General features: G+C 47.2%; 1 protein-coding gene across 12 annotated transcripts in view; it reads right to left on the bottom strand.

Annotated features, from left to right (window-relative positions):
* Positions 1-17,673, bottom strand: part of mpdz (multiple PDZ domain crumbs cell polarity complex component) — a 37,953-nt gene extending 20,280 nt beyond the window's left edge. For 7 of the 12 annotated variants that reach the window (XM_018759693.2, XM_018759694.2, XM_018759699.2 and 4 more), the window contains exons 1-21: positions 17,357-17,673; positions 15,019-15,104; positions 13,572-13,738; positions 11,814-11,975; positions 10,882-11,021; positions 10,510-10,723; positions 10,064-10,195; positions 9,786-9,971; positions 9,482-9,584; positions 9,259-9,347; positions 8,616-8,802; positions 7,905-7,985; positions 7,507-7,586; positions 6,817-6,963; positions 5,577-5,747; positions 4,964-5,119; positions 4,422-4,631; positions 3,076-3,180; positions 2,643-2,804; positions 1,328-1,621; positions 525-639 (exon numbers count right to left, since the gene is read on the bottom strand). In XM_018759693.2, coding sequence (XP_018615209.2) covers positions 525-639; positions 1,328-1,621; positions 2,643-2,804; positions 3,076-3,180; positions 4,422-4,631; positions 4,964-5,119; positions 5,577-5,747; positions 6,817-6,963; positions 7,507-7,586; positions 7,905-7,985; positions 8,616-8,802; positions 9,259-9,347; positions 9,482-9,584; positions 9,786-9,971; positions 10,064-10,195; positions 10,510-10,723; positions 10,882-11,021; positions 11,814-11,975; positions 13,572-13,738; positions 15,019-15,034 — 2,917 coding nt within the window. In that variant the 5' untranslated portion in view covers positions 15,035-15,104; positions 17,357-17,673. The remainder of the gene's footprint in view (positions 1-524; positions 640-1,327; positions 1,622-2,642; positions 2,805-3,075; positions 3,181-4,421; positions 4,632-4,963; positions 5,120-5,576; positions 5,748-6,816; positions 6,964-7,506; positions 7,587-7,904; positions 7,986-8,615; positions 8,803-9,258; positions 9,348-9,481; positions 9,585-9,785; positions 9,972-10,063; positions 10,196-10,509; positions 10,724-10,881; positions 11,022-11,813; positions 11,976-13,571; positions 13,739-15,018; positions 15,105-17,356) is intronic. The other 5 variants (XM_018759697.2, XM_018759695.2, XM_018759703.2 and 2 more) reach the window with 5 other exon arrangements.
* Positions 17,674-23,597: the final 5,924 nt, after the last annotated feature.

Below are 23,597 nucleotides of genomic sequence, written 5' to 3'. Positions count from 1 at the left end.
AGATCTTCTCAGCACCCAGAGCACAGCGCCCCCCGCTGAGTTCCAGCGCAGCAGCCCGGCATACATCATCTGACGCAACTCGAGTGTAACTCCCGCGGCACAGCAGCTCCAGGAGCGTTGCCTCCATTTCTTTCTTTCTCCTCACTGCCGCATTATAGCCACAATTGAAGTGATCTCAAAAACTCTTCCAGAGCCGTCTCAACCTCTTATTAAGTTATAAATCACTGTTTTTGGTGCTGTAAAGCTAAATATGAATATTTAATTATGCTGAATTGATTGCTCTCATTATTCATGTACTACAGAAAATTTGTGTATTAAGTTTACTATATACCCTCAATTTTGTGTCATAAGAGTTACCAACTTTAGATGCCATTAAATAATGAATATGAAAACATAAATAGTATTTTGTTGGAGTAACTCTCATCCTAAGCCTGTTATTTCATATTTCATGTTTTCCAGCACTGCAGAACCCCTCACCGTGCGCATGAACAAAGAAGAAAGGGCTGTGAAACATGGGGACATACCAAGGCTGGAGTTGCCCTTGACGACAGAGATTGTCCTCTCAAAACTGCTTCCAGAAGTGACGGCTTTCCTGTCGAGCCCCTCCATAGCGCCGGTGTCCACGTACGCGTCTTCCTCCTGAAGAGCGGTGGCACCGACAGCAGCCCCATCACTCACACCACCACTGTACTCAGGTTCGGTGTAATTACACGTCTGCAAGCTCAAAACTATCATGAAGATCTGCGGCATTTGTCTGAACTCATCATGGTGGGTGGTGGTTAGCCTGGGACTGGAGGGGGTTCTCTCTCTCTCTCACACACACACACACACACACACACACACACACACACACACACACACACACACACACACAAAGGATCCCGCTCCGGCAGCTCACACTCCACAAGCTACTATTACACAAACACTTTGACCACGAAATATAAAAACAAAATCATGAGAAACGTGTGCACGTTTGGGTCAGTTGCACCAGGTTTGTTTGCAAAGTTGAAGGCTGTGGATATAAACACCAAAGTTGGCTTGACACCATATTTGTGTCTCCAGGGAGGGAGACAGCGAGGCCCTCCAAACCTTTTAGAAGAAGGGGGGGGGGGAGCAAAAAAAAAAAAAAAAAAAAAAAAAAAAAAAAACACCCAAAAGTCATTTGGAAATCATGCAGATGAGGTCTTGAATGCGCTGCATACAAACCACAGCAGCGGTTGGTTGTTAGCCATCACTCGCTACTCCTTGAAAGGGGAAGGAGTTAGTGGTCTGAGAAAGCACCGCATGCAGATGGACGGAGGCGAGGTTGTTAGTGAGAACTCTTTACCTCTCCGATTGGGGAGGAGTTAGCGCTGCTGTCCTCACCACCAGTCTCTGGAGAGGCTCCGCCACTGCGGGCTGGCCGATACTCGGCACAGCCACCCACTTCCAGGATGGCCTCTCCCACAGAGAATTCCACCTCCGAACCTGAGAACCATGTCAGCGATGGACTCGAGCTAACAGCTAGGGGCAGCGGTGACCCCGTGGACATCTGGCAGGGGGATAGGGGCTCCTCCTTGAGATCATGTCCCGACATGGGTGCGAGGGGAAGCTCAGAAACCAGGCCCTCCTGATCGCTCCGCTGGGTAGAAACAAGCCATAGTGCGCCACAGGGTCATGGTCAATTGCAATTATGATCATCCATGACTGGTAATTAGCACATCGCATTGGTCCTTCTGAGCTCCCTTTTGTGATGAAGGAGCCTCCATTTCCTGTCTAACTCATTGCCTGGAGTGCCAAGCTATTTAGGGAAACAATGCAGCCCATTGTGTTCCCACACCTGATGCTCTGTGGGAATCCCTGCAGATGATGACAGCAATCGGCCCGCTGTCCTGGAGCAATAGTGGGACCCAGGAGGAACCTGGTGCGTTGGGGACGCCAGCTGCGTGTGGGGTATGAACACGCTGCATAATAGTACACAAGCTGGATGTGTGTTTGCAACACAAGCCTCAGCCCAACTCTGCTGAACAGCCAAACAGCGCAGCCATTATGAAATTCCCATTTTTATTATGATTTTTTCCCCCCCTGTATTTAATATATCATATTATCCTAACTACTGTTTGTCCATTATTTGCTTTCTCCTATATACCCCTTTATTTTTCTAAATCTCCCACTATGTTGCTGACTTTATAAAGTCCTTGTCCAAAAATACTCAGGTAGTGTTACTAGTGATTTTTTTTCTCTCTCTCTCATAATTGTTTTGTTTTCTTCAGGGTTTATAATTTCAACGTGGTTATGGGTAATGGGTGGGTCAGTTTCTTCAAGGTGTGAATCGGTTTCCGCTACACTCACCAAAAGTACGTCTATCATTAAACACTATTAAATAAAAGGAATTAATGTTAAAAAGAAATTAAAAACAGACTACGAGAAGGCACTGACACACTGGGGGAAACCCACCCATGGAAACACCGGCGTACATAATAATCTAGTATCTTGCACACGCTATCCTCACATGCACCTGAGGCTGATGGGAAGAGGAGCTTGCAGCCCTAAAACACAAGGAATTTGCTCATTATAACTGACGTACAAGCACATGAGTGACAGGAGCATGATGCTGACCAGCCTACACAGAGAACATTTGTGCGCAACCGCGATTCCCCCACCTTGGGCGTGGAGGACTGCAGTGACATCTGGTAGTCAAGGTCGGCGCTGCAGGTGCTACCCCGTAGCGCAATCATCGACGCTTGGAACGTGTCCTCCTCTTTCCCCGAGTCCCGGCGTTCAAACCCCTTCTCGTCCAACAGGTCTGTATCATTGGAGTCGATCTGCAGGTTGAAGAGAGCCACGGTCAGTCAGAAACTGAGGAAACGGGACCTGTCGCAGGTCCAGAAACAGCTGCCAAGAACCAAAGCCCATAAATGTCAAGACGTAGCTGCAGGTTACAAAACACATGAATGGCCTGTTGATGAGGTTATTCAACAATAGCCGGAATATGAAAATGGATCTGGAAGTGACTGCATGTCACAACCTGCATGTTAATGTGCTCCGGAGAAGAAGCGATTCTGCCCGTTCCCCTGACCTCAGGGTGCAACTGACCAGTGCTAGCTCTGCACGGAACACGCTGGCCTTGGCGAGATCCTCCAGGTCAAAGTGCACAAGGGGCCAATCCCTCAGGGAAGAGAGGCCCTCCTCGAGGTCCAGCTGCAGAGACAGTTGGGTTGGGGGAGTGAGAGCGATCCAAACGGACCCCCAGGCTGCTGGGACTCACTCCTACACACCTTGACGCACTCCCGTGCTCTCATTCTATCGGGGTTACGCTCCCTGGACGACGAGAGCCTAGCAGCATAACATGCACGCTAGCAGAGTATATTTCCTTAACAATTAACACGTGGGCAAAATCCAAAATCCTTAACAATTAGCACTTTATTAGAGCCGGAATTATTCACCATTAGCATCTGAGTAGAGTTTAATTCCTTCACAATTAGCATGTTAGCAGAGCACGAATCCTTCACAATTAGCACGTTAGCAGAGCCTGACTCGGTAACAATTAGCGCGTTAGCAGAATGCAAGTCGTTAACAATCAGCAAGTTAGACTAGCCCATCTGACTAATTAGCATGTTAACCAGACTCATTAACAATTAACATCTTAGCCAGACTTGTTAGCGATTACCATTTTACTAGAGCCAGGCTCATTCACAATTAGCATGTTAATAAAGCTCGACTCATTAATTAGCATGCTAACATCACTTCTGAACAATTAGCACGTTAACTGCGCTTATTAGGAAGTTATTGTCTGATTTTGACGCAAGGCAAGCACGCCTCTGTACTATGGGATTAACCGATTTTTATTGGGCTGCACAGACTTTAATGTTTGATTTTCTGGAGAATTTTCAGACGGTGTCGCTGATGGGTTTTTTTGAAGGGTAACATGGGATTTTTCTGCATTTTTTTTCTATTTCGGAAAAATGGTAAAATCAGCATAGAAAGCATAAAAAAAAATCAACCCTCAACAGCGTGCAGCAGGGTATAAAAATTTTCATCAAATTGTTAATCCACAGAGACTTCAAGGTCAATGGAAAATCAGGTGCTCGGGCAGAAAAGCGTAAATGTGGAGCCAGGCAGGAAGCTGTGAGCGAACTATGCAGAACGTGTAACGTAACACACGGTGGAGTGGTACAGTAACACACAGCGTAGGAATGTAACAGAACACACAGTGGAACACACAGGCTATATAGGCTAATGGTGTCATAACACACAGGGCAGTAGTGTAACCGTGCTTCATCTCACTTCAAAGGGCTTAATATGATAAACGTATTAAATAAAACATTTAAATAAAGCAAAGGACTTAAGACACTGAAATTGTGTTTCACTGGTATCTATTTTGACGGTGAGATGTATGTCTCTCCAGGCCGTCTGTCCATCCCCCGTGCCCCTGTGCTTACGGGCAGCGGCTTGGCAACGCCGATGCGGACCCTCCCGACGGGAGCCCCCTTCAGCGCTTGCACCGCATCCTCCAGCGTGGCGTCCTCCAGGTTCGTGTCGTTGACAAACATGAGACGGTCCCCGGGCAGCAGTCGGCCGTCCAGGTCGGCCACCCCTTCTGGAACCAGGGAGCGGATCACTATCACAGTCTTCATTGGGTCCACGGGGTCCTGTAAGACAGGCGTGTCTCAGCCACTCGGTGGACTGCTCTGTCTGCATGCGTGTTTCTACCTCTGTGTCCATATTTCTGAGGGGGCTTTATCCACTGCTGGCTCTAGAACCAAGTGGTAAAATAGCTCCCTTAAAGGTAAAGCTGCTTAAATCAGCAGACAAGCGTGTCAGAGGCGCACTAAAGCATACTGTAACTGCATGTTCTCAAATGAGGCCTGTGCCAGGCCACCCAGACACTGGATACACATAGGAGTGTGGTCCCTGCAGATGGCGTCTGAACCTGTGAGGAACCCATGTCCAGCACTGCCAACAGCACCACACACTTGCTCACCTGGTAGTCCAAAATGCTGAACCCAAGGCCAGCTTCTCCCTTCTCAAGCTCAATGTCCTGGACCTGAGTCTCCCACATGGCCAGAGCAGATCCTGGAGCCCCCTCCTTCACGTCCTCCCGCGCTGAGTCCTCAAAGCCATCGAGATCTCCCTGAACCTCAAGGAGAGCATCACACACCTCAGCGTCAGTGTCCCGTCACATTGTATTCTCCCCGGTAAACAGCGTCTGACTGCTGCCCTTCCTCTTGTTTCATTGCTTTTCAGATGAACGCGCAAATAGTGGCGCTTCAACGCCTTCTCCCAACGTTTTCAAGGCTCCACGGAACGATCTCATGGGCAGCTGCTGTGCCGCGTTGCTGATCACTCCAGTTTGCATTGAGGAGGACTTGATGTACTTTATGCGGATTGACAATTATAAAGAGCCACATGCCATTATTGTCCTAATCCTAATCCTCATCACAGGAGATCCCAGGCCAGGCAACTCATTGGACAATGAAGCAATCAGGGTGGATGCATGAAGAAAATACTAGTATATTCGCAGTACGCATCTATCTATGCATTTTTGTTCTACAACTGGGGAAAAAATGTTCAAATTTATGAAATATGGATCCTACCTGAGAAATAGCCTCAGGGAATACTTTCTCCACACCTGACTGGCCAGCTTCACTGTCGCCCTGCAGCAGGGGGGCGGGACGACAGCACACCATGTACACACACACTGGAAGCTCCTTGAGAATGCTCACTACCTCCTTGTGTGTCTCGCCGATCAGGGGTATCCCATTAACCTGCAGGACAAACAAGGGCTCTCACTAATGCTAAATCAGTGCCTTTTCCAGGAGTCAAACTTGATCTCTTTTCTAATCATCTGTGTTTTTCTATACTGGCAAGTTTCGCTTTCCAGCACCTACAAGATCTGATCGCTCCCTGAAGATCAGCAGATCGGCACTGCTCTCCTACACCTCTGGCCACTTAGTGGTTCCATCCATAAGGGGTCCAAAACAAGCCTGTAGGTTCTCAGTTTTTGCCCCAGTGTGGTGGATTGAAATCCCTTCCAGCATTCAAGAAGGGTCTCAAACCCATGACTTTCAGAGCCACTTGTCTCCTGATCTCCTGAGAGCTCCATAAATGAGCCCAACACTGTCTGTAATGATTATCTATGTATTTCATATTTCACTGTCATTTCTGACATTTACCGTTATTTGCACTACATCTCTTAACTGCAGTCCTCTCTGCACACTGCTGTATGTTATTTGCACCACCGTTTGCGTCTGTAGTCCTGTTGTCGTTTATTTACTTCTTGCACATGGTGACTGTTTTTTGTATGTCGTTATTGTCTTGTCCTTAACTGTGTTGTATATAAGGCGGCTACTTGAGGGATGCGAACCAGCAACATGAAGGTGTCAGACAAACAAGCTGTGCATCAGTAATTCTGTGCCTGCTTTCTGCTTGTTGGTTGCTTTGCAAATGATGTAGAAGCAGTAATCACACGTGTATCTGTAATAATCTACAGTTTTGTTGTTATTATTATTTATGATTTATTAATTCGTTTGACATCTCTCCAAGTACACTTTGTGAGGTTTGTACACTCCGCTATTCGCACTGGTTTATCTACATACAGCATTGTCTAAAACTCTTTGTCTGTGGTTGATGCACTTCTGTTTACCCTGAGTTGTACCTCATTATGAAGGAAAGTGTCTGAAAATTCATACATGCAGATTAAATTTTTATTTTCCCTGGAAAGTCACCTGCAATGCATGTTGTTACAGTAACCATGTTTAGAAAATTGTACTCCAGAGATTTGAGAGCATCTTGTACTATCACAATGACAGAACGCGTCCGGAGACCTCTGCTCACCTCCAGCAGCTCGTCCCCACTGAAGAACTTGGCACTGCGGCCCACCGGACCCTCGGGCAGCACTGAGCAGATGTAGTGGTGTCCGCCGTCAGCCTCCAGGCTGATACCCAGCCCACTGCTCTCACTGAACTTCTCCACCTGCGCCACCTGACCCCATAACACACACACACACACCTTTCAGACACTTCTTTTGTTTAGAACCAAGGCAAACACGACTCGGGTCCTCCGTTTCTTTACTGCAGTAATCCGGTGACTCCAGTGATGACACCACTGCGGTGAATTATTCCAGACTGAAGAGGCAAATCAGCATGGTTCACAAAGTGTGTCATTATGCAGTATTTCACCAAAGCGTTTGCTACAAAGAAAAATACACACACACACACACACACACACACACACACACACACACACACACACTGCCCGAACCACTTGTCCCACTTGGGGATGCAGGGAGCTGGAGCCTAACCCAGCAACACAGGGCGTGAGGGGACACACCCAGGACAGGACACCAGTCCATCACAAGGCACTCCAAGCAGGACTCGAACCCTAGACCGACCAGAGAGCAGAACCCAGTCCAACTCACTGCGCCCCACCAAAAGAAGAATAAAACTCTATTAATTAGTAATAAATTGCAGTGCTACCAGCTGAATGGTACCGTGCTACTGGGGTATTTTCTTTTCCTTCACGTACCACAACTTCATTGCTGAGTCCCACAGCCGCCTGCCACTTGTTCCTCAGTTCCTCTTCTTCGGCTGCAGTCAGTTTAACCCCTAAAAAAGTTAACATTTTAAGATTTCAAAATAAATTCATTGCTGTTTAATAAAGGACTCAAAACAATGCACTGAAACAAACAAATGTTGGTATTACTAAAATGTCTTCGTGAAATAAATCATGAACAAATAAGATAATTATGGCGTGAAGTCAAAAAAGGGCTGAAATTTTGGACGAGAAACTCTTAATTACGGATCACCCTCACCAAAATTTCGAAGACTTTTTAATTTTAACAATAATTTCTGCGAACACATATTTCATCATTGGACACCTGATACTAGCTTTTCCACGCTTGTTCTGAACTTTGCACCCCTCACCTCCTCCTGCCTCTGCTGGGACTTCATCCTCGCTGGCAGCTGCTTCGACAGTTCGACAGTCTGACTCCTGCTGGTTTTCTTCTTGATTAGAAATGTGCACATTATTGAACATCGAATCCAAGCACCCATATATGATACGTCCCTAAAAACCCAGGCGCAGCAAGCGGTGTAGAGCTTCGAGCTCCTTCCTTCAAATCCAAAAGTCGCAGGTTTGAATCCTATCTGCTGCAGTAGTATCCTTGATCGAAGTACTTACCCTAAATTGCTCCAGTGAAAAAACTACCCAGCGGTATAAACGGGTAAATAATTCTAAGTACCTTAATGCTGAAAGTCGCTTTGGAGAAACGTGTCGGATAAATGAACAGGTGTGAATTTAAACCCACCACCGTGTACAGATTGTCCTGGTGGTTCATCTCCACGTTTGAGCTACAAATATATCATCATGACACACAGTGTTTCAAATTACAGGTCTTTATTGCCACCGGGCGGATCATTACTGTACATCCTAAAAATGGCTCCCGAACTGTGGAGAGGGAACTAAACATCATCCAAAATGGAGCTTAGCCCTTGCTAAGGAGCTTTCGGTGTTCCAGAGTGGCCGTAGCCTCTGGCCACGCGTAACTCTGCCTCTCTCCACTCGCAAGCTGTGTTTGATTCCACTTGTGGATGTGCGCTACCAGTGTTTAACACCTTAACAGTTGGAGGCGCTACCTGGTGCTCTGTCCACAGGGAGATCTCTAACCGTGATGGACAACCTTCCCGACTCCGGGGCATCCGGGGGTCCCTCCTCCGGCCGGAATCCCCGCCTCACGAGCTTCAGGCGGACAGTCTGGCCCGTGTGTCTAAGCACCTCCACGGCCTGCTGGTTGGTATAGCCCTGGATGTTGAGGCCATCCACCTGCAGAGCCAACCATACGCGCGCGCGCACGCACACGCACACACACACACACGAGTGGGTGTTCCAAACCAGCAAATCAGTTCAATATTCATAGACAATACTGACACTCTGTTTTCAATTAAGCACCAGATCCTATTTACGCCCCCACCCACACAATAAAATCTAATTCACTGTTCAACTTCTCTAAAGCTCAAGTGACATTCAAAAAAGTTTCATCTCACTGATACAAATGGCAACACTTGACTGGAAAGAAAAACAACCAGCGAAAGCTGCCATATTTTTAATTAGCCATTGTTGTGTTACTTCTACACCGTAAACAGTGACAGTATGTCAACTGCTGTTCAGCAATGCAAAAACAAGGGGGGGGGAAACGTGCAGTTTAAAGAAAAGCAACGCAGTAAATACATTCAGCAGCAACCGAATAATTATGTTGTTATTGGAAAGTGGCAAACTCACCGCTATTATCTGGTCGCCGACATGGATGCGACCGTCCTGCTCGACAGCGCTGTCTTTCGTTATGCTTTTCACAAAAATCCCAGACGGTTCTGCAGCAGGAAGTTAAAGGTACCACTTGAAAACAGCCAAAACGAATATGTATTAAAACGATCACGTTCTCTTACAATGAGTGTGTGAATATTAATTACTGATGATTCTGAGCATCGCAGCGTTTGGCCCATACCAAGGTTCTTGTCTCCGACGTAGCCGGCTATGGTGATGCCGAGGCCCTGCGCATTTTTAGTGAGCTCAACGTCGAAGGCATCCTGACCTTCACTCTCACATCCCTGTTGGAGGGTCACAGGAGGCTAAGTGTGGTGCGTCTGATGAGCTGAAAGGCTTTTCATAGCAGAAAGTGGCACACAGATTTGCTGAAAAAGTGTCGCTCTCCGTGCCAAAAGGTCCCCGGGGGTAACCTGGTTACGTTACCAATTGTTTTACTCCTTTACCCAAGTGTCCATCAGTGATCACGCTACTTCTCCACTCGCCTGTTGCTCGGCAACCGTTGGCAGGACCACAGAAGCGGCGGGCTCGTCCGTGTTGCCGCGGGCGATGACGAGCCGCACTCGGTTGCCACACTGCCGCAGAACATGGGCCACCTGCTCGCTGCCCATGCCGTACAACTCCGTATCACCGATCTTCAGGATCTGGTCCCCACTGTGCAGACGCCCATCCTGGGATGTGGAAACAAACACAGAGGTCAGGCAGAGGTCTTGCCCCGTGCGACACGTATTTCGTCCCCAGCACGTGTGGAAACCCGCCGTACCTGGTCCGCTATGCCGCCGGGGAGGATGGTCTTCACGATGACACCGGTGCTCCTCCCGCCCACGATGCCGAAGCCGAGACCCGTTCCATCATTCACCAGCTCTACGACTTCCACGTGCTGCTGCCTCTGCACCTGTTCAGGGTCTCCGGTCCCTTCAGTCGGCTCATCCACCGTCATGGCTCATTTGTCATGGTTCATTTGTCATTCGTCTATCATTCATCTCATCTACATTTATCGCATATATGGTTTTGTACTTTGTGGTTTCCCATTCGGCCTTTTGTGGTATTTTAAGGTACAAACCCAAATGACAGGAACTAAAATGTGGAAATGCTCATTTTATCGCTGTCAGAAATGGAGGAAGGGCTATGTGGAAGGATTTTATTAGTAAATGGTGTTGTTGAACTGGAATGTCTCTTCAGTGAAGCCACGAGGTGGTCGGTTCTCACCGCGCTGGAGTGGGCCGACAGGGTGCTGGCAGCCGAGGGCGTCCGGGACACCACAGGGCTGGAGAGCTGTGGGACAGGACCCCTGGCCACCACGAGGCGCACCCGCTCCAAGGCCTTTTGCAGGAGGGCCACCGCCTGCTGGTGCGTGACTGTGTGGTCCAGCGGACGCCCGTCGATGGCCAGGATCTGGTCTGCCTCCCGGAGCCTCCCGTCTCTGGGACGGAGAAGCGGGGTCACGGGAACCACAACTACCGTGCCTGAGTTATCGCTCTCTCTCATACACAAACGCATGTGCACGCATCCCTGAATACACAAAAATTATAATAGGCACATTATCCCGCGACACACTGATCGGGTTCTTTCATGACGTACCGATGGGCGACGCTGCCAGCCTGGATCTCCTGTACGAAGATGCCCAGCTCACCCTGGCTATCGCTGCGCAGACCTACCACGCTGAACCCCAGGCCTCCCGCGGACGGCTTGAGCAGCTCAATGTGTGTCACGTATCGGCCCTGCAGGGGTACAACCGCCACAATGACAAGTGCAACGGCTCGAGTATAGTACTCCAGTACCGCACCCCCCTTCATATTAATATATTATATGATTAATATTAATCATTTAAAAATGCTTTCCCACCTGCAAATGGTTAAGTTGCACAGGGATTTGCAAAGAATTACAAGAGGTGCTATCGCTACATTTATTGACTTATTGGATGCTTTTCTCTAAAGTGACTTATAAGGTTAAACTACTTAGAATTATTTACTCATTCATACAGCAGGATAATTTTTATTGGCCCAATTTAGGGTAAATACATTGCTCACAGCTAAAGGTGAGATTTGAACCTACACCCTCTCACTCTAAAGGGAGCACGCCTAACCACTACGCTACCAGCTGTGCCCTTCCAACTCACTCATAAAGCAATGTTTCACCTGAAGGTCCAGCACTAGGCCTGTTCCACCACCTTCCTTGAACCTGACTAAAGGGATGCGAAGCAGGTGCTAAAGTGCCATTTAATTCTTTCCAAACAATGGGTTCAAACCAGTGATGACAGAAATGAAAGCACTGTCCTTGTGGTACCACTCCTAACCAAAATCCTCCACATTTATTAGCACAAGCATTTGTCTTTTTTTGCACATATCACACAAGAGCAATCAAAAGTTTTACGGTTGTCATCCCTGTTCTTTGCTGATATTAAATGAGGTTACAGAGTCACACGAGGGTCAATGATGCCAGTTTAGATGCTAATATCCAACAAGAAGATCAAACGGGTTTGGTTCATCCCTGCTTTGCACAGTATTTCATACCTGGGCCATGGAGCGAATCTTATGCTCTAGTTCATCGGAAGAGAGTGTCCCATTGGCCAAGGGGGGGTCCAGCAGAGGCGACTGCCCACCATTTGGCTGTGCGGGTCCATGAGCATCGCTGACGTCACCGATTCCTGGCAGTGAGGGTGCAGTAGAGCCCCCCTGAAACCAACATCACACTGGTGAACACTGGGGCATTGTGACTGGCGCTCGCTGTCATGCTGAACTCTCACGTGCTCATCATTTCAAATCAGCCGAGCCGCAGCATGGTTCGAGGCATATTAAAAATTATGTTTTCGTAAAAGTTTTACAGCAGCTGAGCTCTCAATCTATGTATATTTTTCTGACAATAATATCACTTTTAATGGCCGTAAAATAAGAACGGAAAACAGAATTTTACTCGAACTGCAGAACAGCAAATTCCAGTTTTACAGTAACAAATTTTGTTCATGTTCACATGGCCTGCAGTACCTGAATGAAGGTAATTAGTAATCTAATATTACTTATTTCATTTCTTGCAGCTTAATCCTTTACCGAAAAGACTTCAAACATTTACTCATTAGCAGAAATATTAACCCTTCACTCTCTGTGTGTGTGCGGGTGTGTGTGAGTGAGTCATGCTCTCAGCACACTGTGTAATTGCATGTTTTGGTCCGACTCTTTCCCAAGCTGACACAACTATCCGCGAACGACTCGGCCATATGCGCCCGCAAGAGGCCGTTGTTCACGTGAGCTTTGTCAGTTAGCCCGGCATAAGCCGATTAAAGTTCCAGTTCAGTTCTTGCACATTGAAGAAATTGTTTCTGCCCCACTACACACGGCGCCGCCTCTCTTCCGTCATGCCGAGCATAATCCTGTTGCCATAGCGACCCCCCCCTCCCCACAGGAGGAGCTAGCCAAGCTCTTAGGCCGGGAAACAAGCGAGAACAGTTGCTCCAGGACGCATTCGGTGCGAATCGGACTCCACGGTTTCCACGGCTACGTGGCGTTCACATACCTGTTGCACGTTCAGTTCCTGCAACTTCAGCGCTCAGTTAGCCTTTATATTTGTTTTGGTTGTTTTTTCTTAGACTTGTTGAATCTCCTCCCATGCCCCATTAAGGTAACAGTCTGCGAGCGTGTGCTCAGATTTGCAATACAAACAAATAATATGCCGTGCAAGGCATTAACTGCGCATTCAAGTGTCACAACACTGACTGTCACTTGTGTAAACGCTTCACTCACTCTGCATGCAAAAGCCAGCGGGGATTCTGACAGTGATGCCTTCCAGAGACCTTTTAAAGCTGCCTCCTACGGCATTTCTCGCATACTTTTCCTCTTCTGCAGCAACATCAGTAGCTGTCTAGCACACCCGTACTGACGTAACAAGGTCACCTCAACGGTTCAATGGTCAGAAAGAAGACCAAGGGGGAGGCATGCCTCTGTTTTTTAAAATGCGTCAGGATATAATCTTCATGTAAATGCAAAGTCAGACAGAAGGCGCTTTGAAGGGCTGTGAAGACCTAAATGAGCCCGAGAATCTAAGAAATGCTGTAAACACGGCACGTTGCATTTACTTTGCATACCATTTGGATTGTAAGGGTCCCCTACATGCATTCATCTCTGAACCAGGGCAACAGAGCAGGTTGAGAGTTTGGGCTGCAAAGGTAAAGGACTAATCCTTCTCTCAACAAGCAACAGAATCCGAGTTCAGGCCGTAATGAGATCAGCACTGCATCCGGTCTGTACAGGGGCACCCTGTGTCTGTTCTGCTCTTACCTGATCTTTGAGGTGCTGGAGAGACCTCTGCAGGGTCAAGATCTGGTGGAAGAGGGGGCTCTGGAGAACAGACTTCAGAAGGCTGAGCTTCTCCTCGGCAGGCACGTCCCCTCTCTCCTTTAGCTTGGCCTGGAGCCTCTCCACAGCCTGCAGGGCATGCTGGGTGTCTGCAAAGGGTCGCATACTTAACTGAGAGCTCAGGCAGAGAGCATCACTGACGGAGAGCAGGTACACCAACAGAATGTCACACTGAGACAACCTGCTAAACCAGCACGCCACTCTGGCTTCACCAGACAATGCTCAGAGTTTCTTTCTTAAGCAGTCTTCCATCCTCTACTCGGAACTTTCTGTTTTGATTGATGCATTCAAAATAGAAAGCGGCGTGCGTTGTTTGGCTTTGAAAATATAAAATTATGAGGAATGCAACTGCCTCAGTGGTTGTTCTCTTATGCACTCTGCACAAAGAGACGTCAACCATGAATGTGAATGTGTTAAGGACAATGTAAATGATTTACGGAGTGAAACCCAAAGAGCTGCCACTGCTCACAGATGTTAAATTGAGGCGAGGGCAGCAGAAGAATGTGGCTCTATGCTACACCTGTAGACCCCAAAAAATCCAATTCAGTGTTTTGTTTGTCGGAATAACAATAATTCCGCTGCTTTCACTCCACACACACACGGAGGTCTAAAAACAGCAGAAAAAATCTTCTGACGGTTTGCCAGCTGAACCCCCTTCAAACCCCAGGGCTCACTGAGCGGGGCTGCAGTCCTTTGAGTGCTTGTTAGGAGGAATTGGCCTGGATTCTGTCAAACCGTACCCGGCCATCTCGGTGCCCACAAAGTGCGCCTAAAACTTTCAGAATGTGTCTGAGCTCTGCAATGTGCCTTTACACAGGGCATCTCAGGAGATCATGGAAAAACCGTGGACGGTCAAATAACACAGGACACTTCGCTCATATTTATATTTCTGCTGATTCTAAGCACAGAAGAACTTTTTCAGTTCAGGCAGCATTTTAAGGTGCAGGTTGAGCTTCACTACGAGCTGATGTTATGTCAACATTTCTCCAAATACCAATATTTCTATCATACTAATAGCTACAGGCAGGTACGGTGGTGGTTAGGAGCCATCACATTGCCGTAGGAAGTTTCAACCCCACCTCGTCTGTACTTTCATGGAACAAAGAACTTACCCTGAGCTGACAGTATAAATTACAATGCTGTATATAGATCAACCAGTGCAAATAGTGGAGTGTAGAAACCTCACAAAGTGTACTTGGAGAGATGTCAAATGAATGAATAAATCATAAATAATAACAATAAAACTGTAGATTATTATGGATACAAGTGTGATTACTATGTCTACATCATTTGCAAAGCAACCAACAAGCAGAAAGCACATGATTACAAATACACAGTTCAGTTATGTGTCAGTTTTAAAATAACTCACCCATTGTTTCAATCATCCTTTGTCTCTATAAAGATGCAAAAACTGCCCATTCACTTAACAGTATAATTTTTCTCTTCTCTCAAGACCTGCAGAACACAGTAATAGACATGTCTGTTTGCATAATCACATTAAGTATAAAGACAGTGTGCAGTAATGACCAGCTGGTTATTAAAAACATATTCAGAATGACAATAATCAGTCATCATCGCTGTAGTCCCATTCGCTGCTTCTCTGCACATAGATTATTTCTGCTTTGGTTTTAAAGAAGAAAAACCCTTTTCTTCCATCACTGCGAGGGAAGCACACGGAAATGACATCAGATGATCATTCATTCATTCATACATTCAGTCATTCATACATCAGCTTCATTCATGTACCCATTTTCATTAACTTCCAAAAAGAGTTGCAATGCTGGTAACCTGGGGTCAAAGCGGGGTACCCTCTGCATGGGACACCCATCTATCAGAGGGAAATTACACATACAGAGCATAATAAAGTCTTTGGACTGTAGGAGGAAGCTGGAGCCCCGGGAGGAAAAGTATGGGGACACGGGGACACTTTCGAACTCACAACCAAAGACTGATTCAAACCCATAATGTGTCCAAGCTACTTGCATCTGAGATTTTGCATCATTTTCTTTTAATATAGAATGCACAATCTTTGCAATCTGGTACATTTTTATTCTGCAAACAAAATATTATTTTGCACCAATTGTTAATAATGCATTTCTGTATTACTCAAAGAGTTTGTGCAGATATGTGCTGTTGACTGCTGTTCTGATATAAGGATTAATATGTTGAAACTGCTTTTTCGTCCACTGATATACGGCCTTAAGTCAGTTCGGTGTTTCACCTCAAGCTGCAGTACATTTACATGGGCTTTCAAAGGGCTACATGTCAAACTGGCTCAATAACAACCTTTAAAGCTTGTTTGTGAACAACACTAAATTCACAGAGAAAATCCACTCTTTATTGTTTTTCCCTTTTATAAGTTATTATGAACTCATGTTTTTTGACACACGGGGGCCCGGTGGGGCAGCAGGCTTGGCCTGTGTCTGCTGTCTGGTTGGTATGGGGTCCAAGTCCCGCTTGGGGTGCCCTGTGACGGACTGGTGCCCCGCCCTGGGTGTGTCCCCCCAAGGTGTGCCCCCCCCCCCCAGCCCTGTAGCACCGGGTTAGGCTCTGGCTTGCCACAACCCTGCTCAGGATAAGTGACTTCAGCCAGTGTGTGTGTGTGTGTTTGACACCCAGGCGCTCAGATTGTAGTTAATATCAGAAACTTTTCAATCTTTTAAGTTTTTCAGTGATTCCTGAATCTGCCTGCATAGCCGAACAGACATGCAAGTTCACCAGTTATTTACATCTGTCTTTTACTACATGCACAGTGGGATGCGTTCAGAACCCAGGGAGATTTACACAGCCCCATGGTGGGATGGGTTTGGAACCTATATGTGTAATCAGTCCCATGGTGGAACGGGTTTGGAACCCATAGAGATACACAGTGCCACGCGGTGGGATGGGTTTGGAACCTATAAGTACTATCAGTCCCACAGCGGGACAGGTTTGGAACCCAGAGATACATACTATAGTCCCCCACTGGGATGGGTTTGGAACATAAGTATAATCAGTCCCACGGCGGGACAGGTTTGGAACCCAGAGATACATAGTCCCCCACTGGGATGGGTTTGGAACATAAGTATAATCAGTCCCACGGTGGGACAGGTTTGGAACCCACAGAAATACACAGTCCCGGATGGGTTCCCGCTCATCTCCTCCGGCCGAGACCCCGGACTCGGACCCGAACCGTCAGCGATAGAGAGCGAGAGAACATTCTGTTCGTAAGTCTGTGGGCGGAACGAGCTCGAGTCCATCACTCTTTCGTTCCCACTTGTTGTTCAGTTTCATTATATTTTACACGTATTATTAATTATTTGCTTTCCGGACGAACGGAAATGTCCAACAAACAGGCGTCCCAGCGACTCCGTGTCCGACACAAAAAGACACACACACACACACACACACACGGAGAGATCATAGTCTAGAGAGCTCCCTGTGCGCGAACACACACACTGACTCACGACCCGTTCACACACACACACACACAGTCCCGGCGTGTAACGGTTCGTTGCCAATATTATAGCTATATTATAACATAGGTCCACAACGGAGCTCGGCATCGAATCGGCGGGGCGAAAACACACACACATTAAAATTAAACAGCGCGTTACACCCGTTCCCTCCACACTCTCTCACACACACACACACACACACACACACACACATACACGTAGAACACAGCGCGCACGGAAGAGAGCAAGAAAGAGAAGGAGAAAACTCACGGTGTACGTGTGTGTGTCCGAGTGTTTCCACCGCGGAGTCTCAGCCGATTACAGAGGAGAGACGGAGAGAAACACAGTAACAACAGGGTAACAACACGGCGGTAACAGTGTAACCCGACGCTGACACACACCGATACACACACATCGGGCAGCGCCGTCGTCGACGTGGTGGGAGGTCTCAAGCGCCGCGCGCAGGACAGAGAGAACAGTTACATTGTATCAAAGACGGTGACACAGTGATTACACAGCTGTACAATGATACGTTGAACACACTGCGATTACTGCGCTTGTACAGTGATTTTACAGTGCTCTACTGGTACGGCGACGCAATGTAGACCAGTTTCACAGTGCAGTGATACACTGAGTACATGCAGTAACTATACAGTTATTTTGTAGCTGATATTATATTATTAATAGAGAGTGATGCTCTGATTATATTTATACAGTGCTTGTAAGGGGTGTATATAGGTCTACTGGTCCAGTGGTACACTGGTTATACAGTAGTTATACAGTGTTTGTGCAGTGCAGACACACTGCACATAAGGACACGACGGAATCGCCGAATCTCCTTATGTCTTAGTGGTTCACAGTTCATATTTTGAAATGTGATGCCACTTCGATCAAATCATCGCTTTGTCCGCTCTCGTCACCATATTGATTTTACACCTGCGATGGTGTTCCCACTGTCCCACAGCATCTCTGCTTTTGTGTTGGGCTGTGTCCCGGTACCAGGAGAAGGCCCAGCTCCACAAGGCAGTGGGGGTCCTGCTGCCCTGAAGGTGACAACTGTCTGCAGGAGCTGACTTTAGAGTCATAAGTGCAGAAGGATGAGGTATGTCATTGCCAGAAAATCCCAGTGTAAGTGTCAATTCTGTTTCATACTTAAAGATGCTTATGAAGTGTTGAGTTTTGGAGGAAAAAAACTTCAAAATAAATTAGTGAGATGCTGGGGTCACAGTTCCTTGTCTGTCCACTGGATGGCACTGTGGCGATTCACACGCACCTCCAAGACTGATGGCCCTCTTGTCCCTCCCCCTCCTCCACCCCCCCAACCTCTTTCCCCTCCCCCCCAGCATGGCTCTGTTCTGTCCCATTGTTACTCTTACACACACACACACACACACACACAACTACAGCCACTTAAACACAGATAACATCCTTCTGTTCTCAGGAAATCCATGAGATGCAACACCAGCTTTTTGTTTATTCATGGAGTGCATCAGCATAACACTGTGTGTGTGTGAGAGAGAAAGAGAGTGTACATCAATAAAGTGTCTCAGGATAAAGAACTTGATCTAAAAAGGACACAAGGCCTTTAAATTAAGCGTCCTTTCAGTTCATTTCTAATGTGATCTCACATTACATTATTCATTTATCTGACACTTTTCTCCAAAGCGACTTACAAAATTAATCTCCTTACAATTATGTACCCATATGTACAACTTGGTAATTGTACTGGAGCAATTTAGGGTAAGTACCTTGCTTAAGGTTACTACAGCTGTAGGTGGGCTGTGAACCCGTGACCTTTTGGGTCTAGAGGCACCCGCTCTAAGTACTATGCTACCAGCTGCCCTATTCATAATATATCACAATACAGTGTAAATTTCAGATAATAATGCCAGGCTTATAAAATTAAGTATACACAGAACTCTTACACCCGATCGTTATCTCATAAATGGTCAAATTACCCATTTGATACAACAATGAAGATACAAACATTTTCCAGTTTATTTATTATTCTTAATTACACTTCTTCCACCTTCCAAATCTCATGTTACAAACTTCTCTTTGTTTCAAAGTAAATGCCACCTGTGTTTATCCTCCAAGTGAACACACTCACTGTCTGAAACCGCTTGTCCTGAGCGGGGTCGCTGCAAACCGGAGCCTAGCCCTGCAACGGAGGGCGCGAGGCCGGAGGGGGAGGGGACACACCCTGGACGGGATACCAGTCTGTCACAAGGCACCCCAAGCGGGACTCGAACCCCAGACCTGCCTCCGAGTGAACAGATGGCAGTAAAGGACACCCAAGGAGAATGTAAATGTGGGGTTGCCTTAATTCCTCTCACTTCCACAGTGTTTACAAGTCATGTCTTGTGTTCCTCAGTGTTGGTGATCAATAACTAATTCTTCACATAGGTTGAACTGGCCAACAATTGAACAGGAGTGGAAAAGCGTATTTTTATTTAGAATCATTATCATTTCATTTTAGCTTTAATTTTGCTCAAAGTTTTAAAAGTGTTAGTCTTACAGAGAATTATTTATTGTGTTATCATAGTTATATCCAAAATTTTTGCGGAGCCTAAAACATTTATTCATTTAGCAGATGTTTTTCCCCAAAGCGACTTCCAACGAACTCTGTGTAGTGTTATGAGCCCGCACACCTTATTCACCAAGGTGACTTACACTACTAGATACACTGCTTACAATGGGTCACTCATCCATACATCAGTGGAACACACTCTCTCTGTCTCTCTCACACACACACACACACACACTATGGGTGACTTCAGAGTCACCAAGTCTCACAAACTGAGAGACGTCTGCGTTATTAACCTTTTATTAACTGTGAATTAGGTGCAGAAGTGACTTTCTACTTATAATCAAACCACATTACAAAAAAGCCTCAGGAGCCACTGTGCTAATTTTTACTAGTGTTAAGGAAATGCTTCTCACTCACTCCATTTCGGTTACTGCGTATCCTAGTCTCCATCTCAGAGGATCTGGAATCCTTCCTGGAATCCCTGAGCATAATGCACCCCGGATGGGACGGTAGCGATACGCACACTCATACAACGAGTCACGCATTATGGGCAATTTAGACTGTCCAAGTCACATGAAACACACGTCTTTGGACTGCGGGAGGAAACCCAGAAAGAACACGCAAACTTCGCAGAGACTGAGAAGGAATTGAACCTATACCCCAACAGCCTCAGGCGCTGTGAAGCTGCAGCACTACCAGCCATGCCAGTGTACTGCCGTGAGGAAAAAAACACAAAGCTCACAAAGCTGAAAGACTGTCAAAGTGATAATGCAAAATATGCACTGGTGTCCAAATACTTTGAAAAATAATGATGTGAACGGTCCACTGTTTGACCGACACAGTGCGCAGGGCCCTGATATGGAGCTGAGAAAAGAGTGCCCATATTTTATTAGGCTGGGGCTCTTTCCCAAAGAGCGCTTTGCAGGAGAGAGCTGAACCGTGGCCTGCGGCAGGCGGGCCGAGGAGCCCAAGCCGGTCATTAGAAAGACAGGAGGCAGCGAAGTAAATCGGAGGGATTAAATGAGGTGCAAACGCGGAAATGCCAGAATGGCTATTGCTGATGGATTGTGTAAAATGAGAGGAAACGGTAACGGACAGCGGCCTTGCCGTTGTTCTCTCGCTGGGCGGCAGCTTGTTACTCGGCTCAGGAGCGGTGGAGACGGAGCCCGGAAGCCCGAGCTCGCCGAGCATCTCGGGGGCCGCGCAGCCGACGAGCAGCTGACGGACGGAACGCGCGAAACGTGGAACGTGACGGCGGCTGCTCAAATGCCAACTCCCTGCCGGCATCGCATGATTCAGCAGCTGGAGGAGCTTCCGCTGCAGAGCGCAATCGTACGGCTTCACGCCGCCACTCACCGGCGTCCATTAGTATACCGTAGTTAGAAAGCAGACGGTGAAACTCTTCCGTTTCGTGTAAATCCAACAAGTGTCACATGAGCAGCAGAGAGCGAGCGAAACCCCCCAGCTGCCATGTTCCACGCGTTCACATTTACTTTTATTCAGTCTGCACACACCTGGCAGAAACCGTGGTGCTGGAGGGACCCTTCAGTGGAGTCGAATGGAATGACGGAAGTCAGGAGGTCCCACGGCCCACTTTGTGTCGCATCCGACTAACAAACTTTTCGAGTAACGGGCAAAGGCTCGGTCCGGATTGTGGCTGTAAGTCGTGGACCCGCGGTCCTGACTTTCCGAAAAGCCGTTTGGTCCATAGCTGCTCATACTTGCTACTAAACAAGACATCATCGCCGGGAAATAATGCAGTTTGGCGTGAAATGGAATATTTGCCCTGTAGTAATAAATATGATGTATACTTTGCGAAATACGTGCTTTGTGATAAATATACAATGTTTTGCGAAGAAGCTGGAGCCTGAGGAACTAAGTACGCGGGTCATCGTTCCGAATATTTCATGAATGCGTCGGAATAAATCATTAATCGATTGCTGAATTATACATGGGCATTTGAGAAAATGTGCCGGAATGTTCTTCCGGTGTAGTAGGAGCAGTGCAGGAGCTGGTCCTTGTCCTGAATCTGAAATTCGAGTTTGCGAGCGCCGTGACGCGACACCGAGTTAAAATTCACAGCAATTTAAAGTAATGGCGCCTTCTGTCGTCGTGTGCTCGGGAAAGCAGCGTGCGTGGCATGAGAAGGGAAGGATTAAAGCGACACTTTGTTCCCAGCAACAGCGAGGAGGAACTACACAAACAGTCTGCAGGGTGATAAAACAGGAGCCACAAAAGAGCGGTAACAATGGGACACGGTGCGACCGGAGCCTGTCGTTAAGCACCGAGCCGCTTTGAAGCCGTGCGGCGCCAGTTAGGGACAGCAGCTCTTTGAGGAAGAAACTGACCGTGTCCCCTGCGAATACGTCGGAGGCGACGGTAATGAGGGAAAACTCCCCGCTCGGCCTGCAGCTACTGAAATCCGGGCATGGATAGCCACGAAAGCGCACCTGGAAAGGCGTCCAAGAAAACGTCCAAAAGCAGCCGAATAACGGAAATGCATTTACATTTACACTTATTCATTTAGCAGACGCTTTTGTCCAAAGCGACGTACATCTCAGCAAAAGTACAATTTATGCATTATATTGAGAGAAGGAGACATGGCTGCAAACGTGAAAGTCTCAGGCAAACCTAGTTTGTTCCCTACCACTTGGTGCACCGAGGTTCATCGATCGAGTCGGTGCATAAAACACAGGACTGACAAATCCTGATACCCTCTCACCAATTTTTTTTTTTTTTTTAAAAGTATCAAATGATACACAAACAATCATATACAATGCCGGAGTAGCAGCTGAATAAAGGTTGTATCTGGGGATGCTTATGGAATTACGATGCATGAAGTTACACCATAAATGAGCTGGAGAGATCTTGGGGGAAGTGGATCTGGAAAAGGTGGGTTTTCAGACCCTTCTTGAAAATAGACAGAGTTTCCGCAGTTCTGAGTGACAGGGGGAGGTCATTCCACCACAACGGAGCCAGACCGGAGAACCTCCGAGCTTTACCTTTCGTGAAATAGGAAGCAGGTGAGCACCTGAGTGGCATTTCACTCTAAAGGAATTAGGGGGATCCCTCATGGGGTGCAGCACAACTCCTTTGCAATGCTGCTCATTATCATAGCCCATCTAAGGCAATTGAAGAAGTGGTTAATGGTCCAAAAAGGGCGCTGATCCCAATATGTCCAGGGAGTGAGTGAAGCACCTGAAAAGACCGCCCGTCCCTGCCCGCTTTACCTTTTACTCTTCCTATCAATACGCTGCCTAACTGTGTTTCCTCTTAATTCCCCCAAGGGTGTTTATTCCAAAGAAATGCAAATGGATAATTAACCCAATTCCACCTCTTAAAGATCCAGTCATTTAAAAATATCATTTTCGATTTCCCATGTTAATTAGGTGCAGATAAAAAGATAAATGTGCTAATGTGTTTCTTCTCCCCGGTAAGAAGAGAGAAGTCGGCCGAGGCGTTAACAGAGCGGCTTTTGGCGCTACCTGTTTAAGGGGTCAATTCCAGGCGTTCACGCAAAGCCTGGAGGTTAAGGAACTCAAAAAAGAGATCAGAGGTTCTAGAGCCTGTAGAGAGACGGTGTGCAGTTTAGCACAAATACACATCATATCTCTACAGTCTTAACCATCCACCCGTTCATCTAAGTTCAATAACTGCTTGTCCCAATCGGAGTCATGGTGATCCGGAGCCTATCCCAGAAGCATTGGGTGCAAGGCTGAGGAGAGGGGCTACACCCTGAACAGGACACTCATCCGTCACATGGTAGCCACACAATTAGGGCAATTCAGAGTCACCAATCCACCCAAACTGTGTATCTTCGGACCGTGGGCGGAAACCAGAGCACCATGAGGAAAGAAACACAAACAAGGGTAGAACATGCAAACTCCACACAGACTGAGCAGGGATCGAACCCATGTTCTCTAGCAGCGCCCAGGCTCCGTGAGGCAGCAGTGCTGCTCGCTGCACCACTGTACCACCCAC

Source organism: Scleropages formosus, chromosome 5 (assembly GCF_900964775.1).
Source record: "Scleropages formosus chromosome 5, fSclFor1.1, whole genome shotgun sequence".
Classification (NCBI taxonomy): Eukaryota; Metazoa; Chordata; class Actinopteri; order Osteoglossiformes; family Osteoglossidae; genus Scleropages; species Scleropages formosus.
The sequence above is the reverse complement of the archived record's forward strand: the minus strand, read 5'-3'. Positions and strand labels throughout refer to the sequence as shown.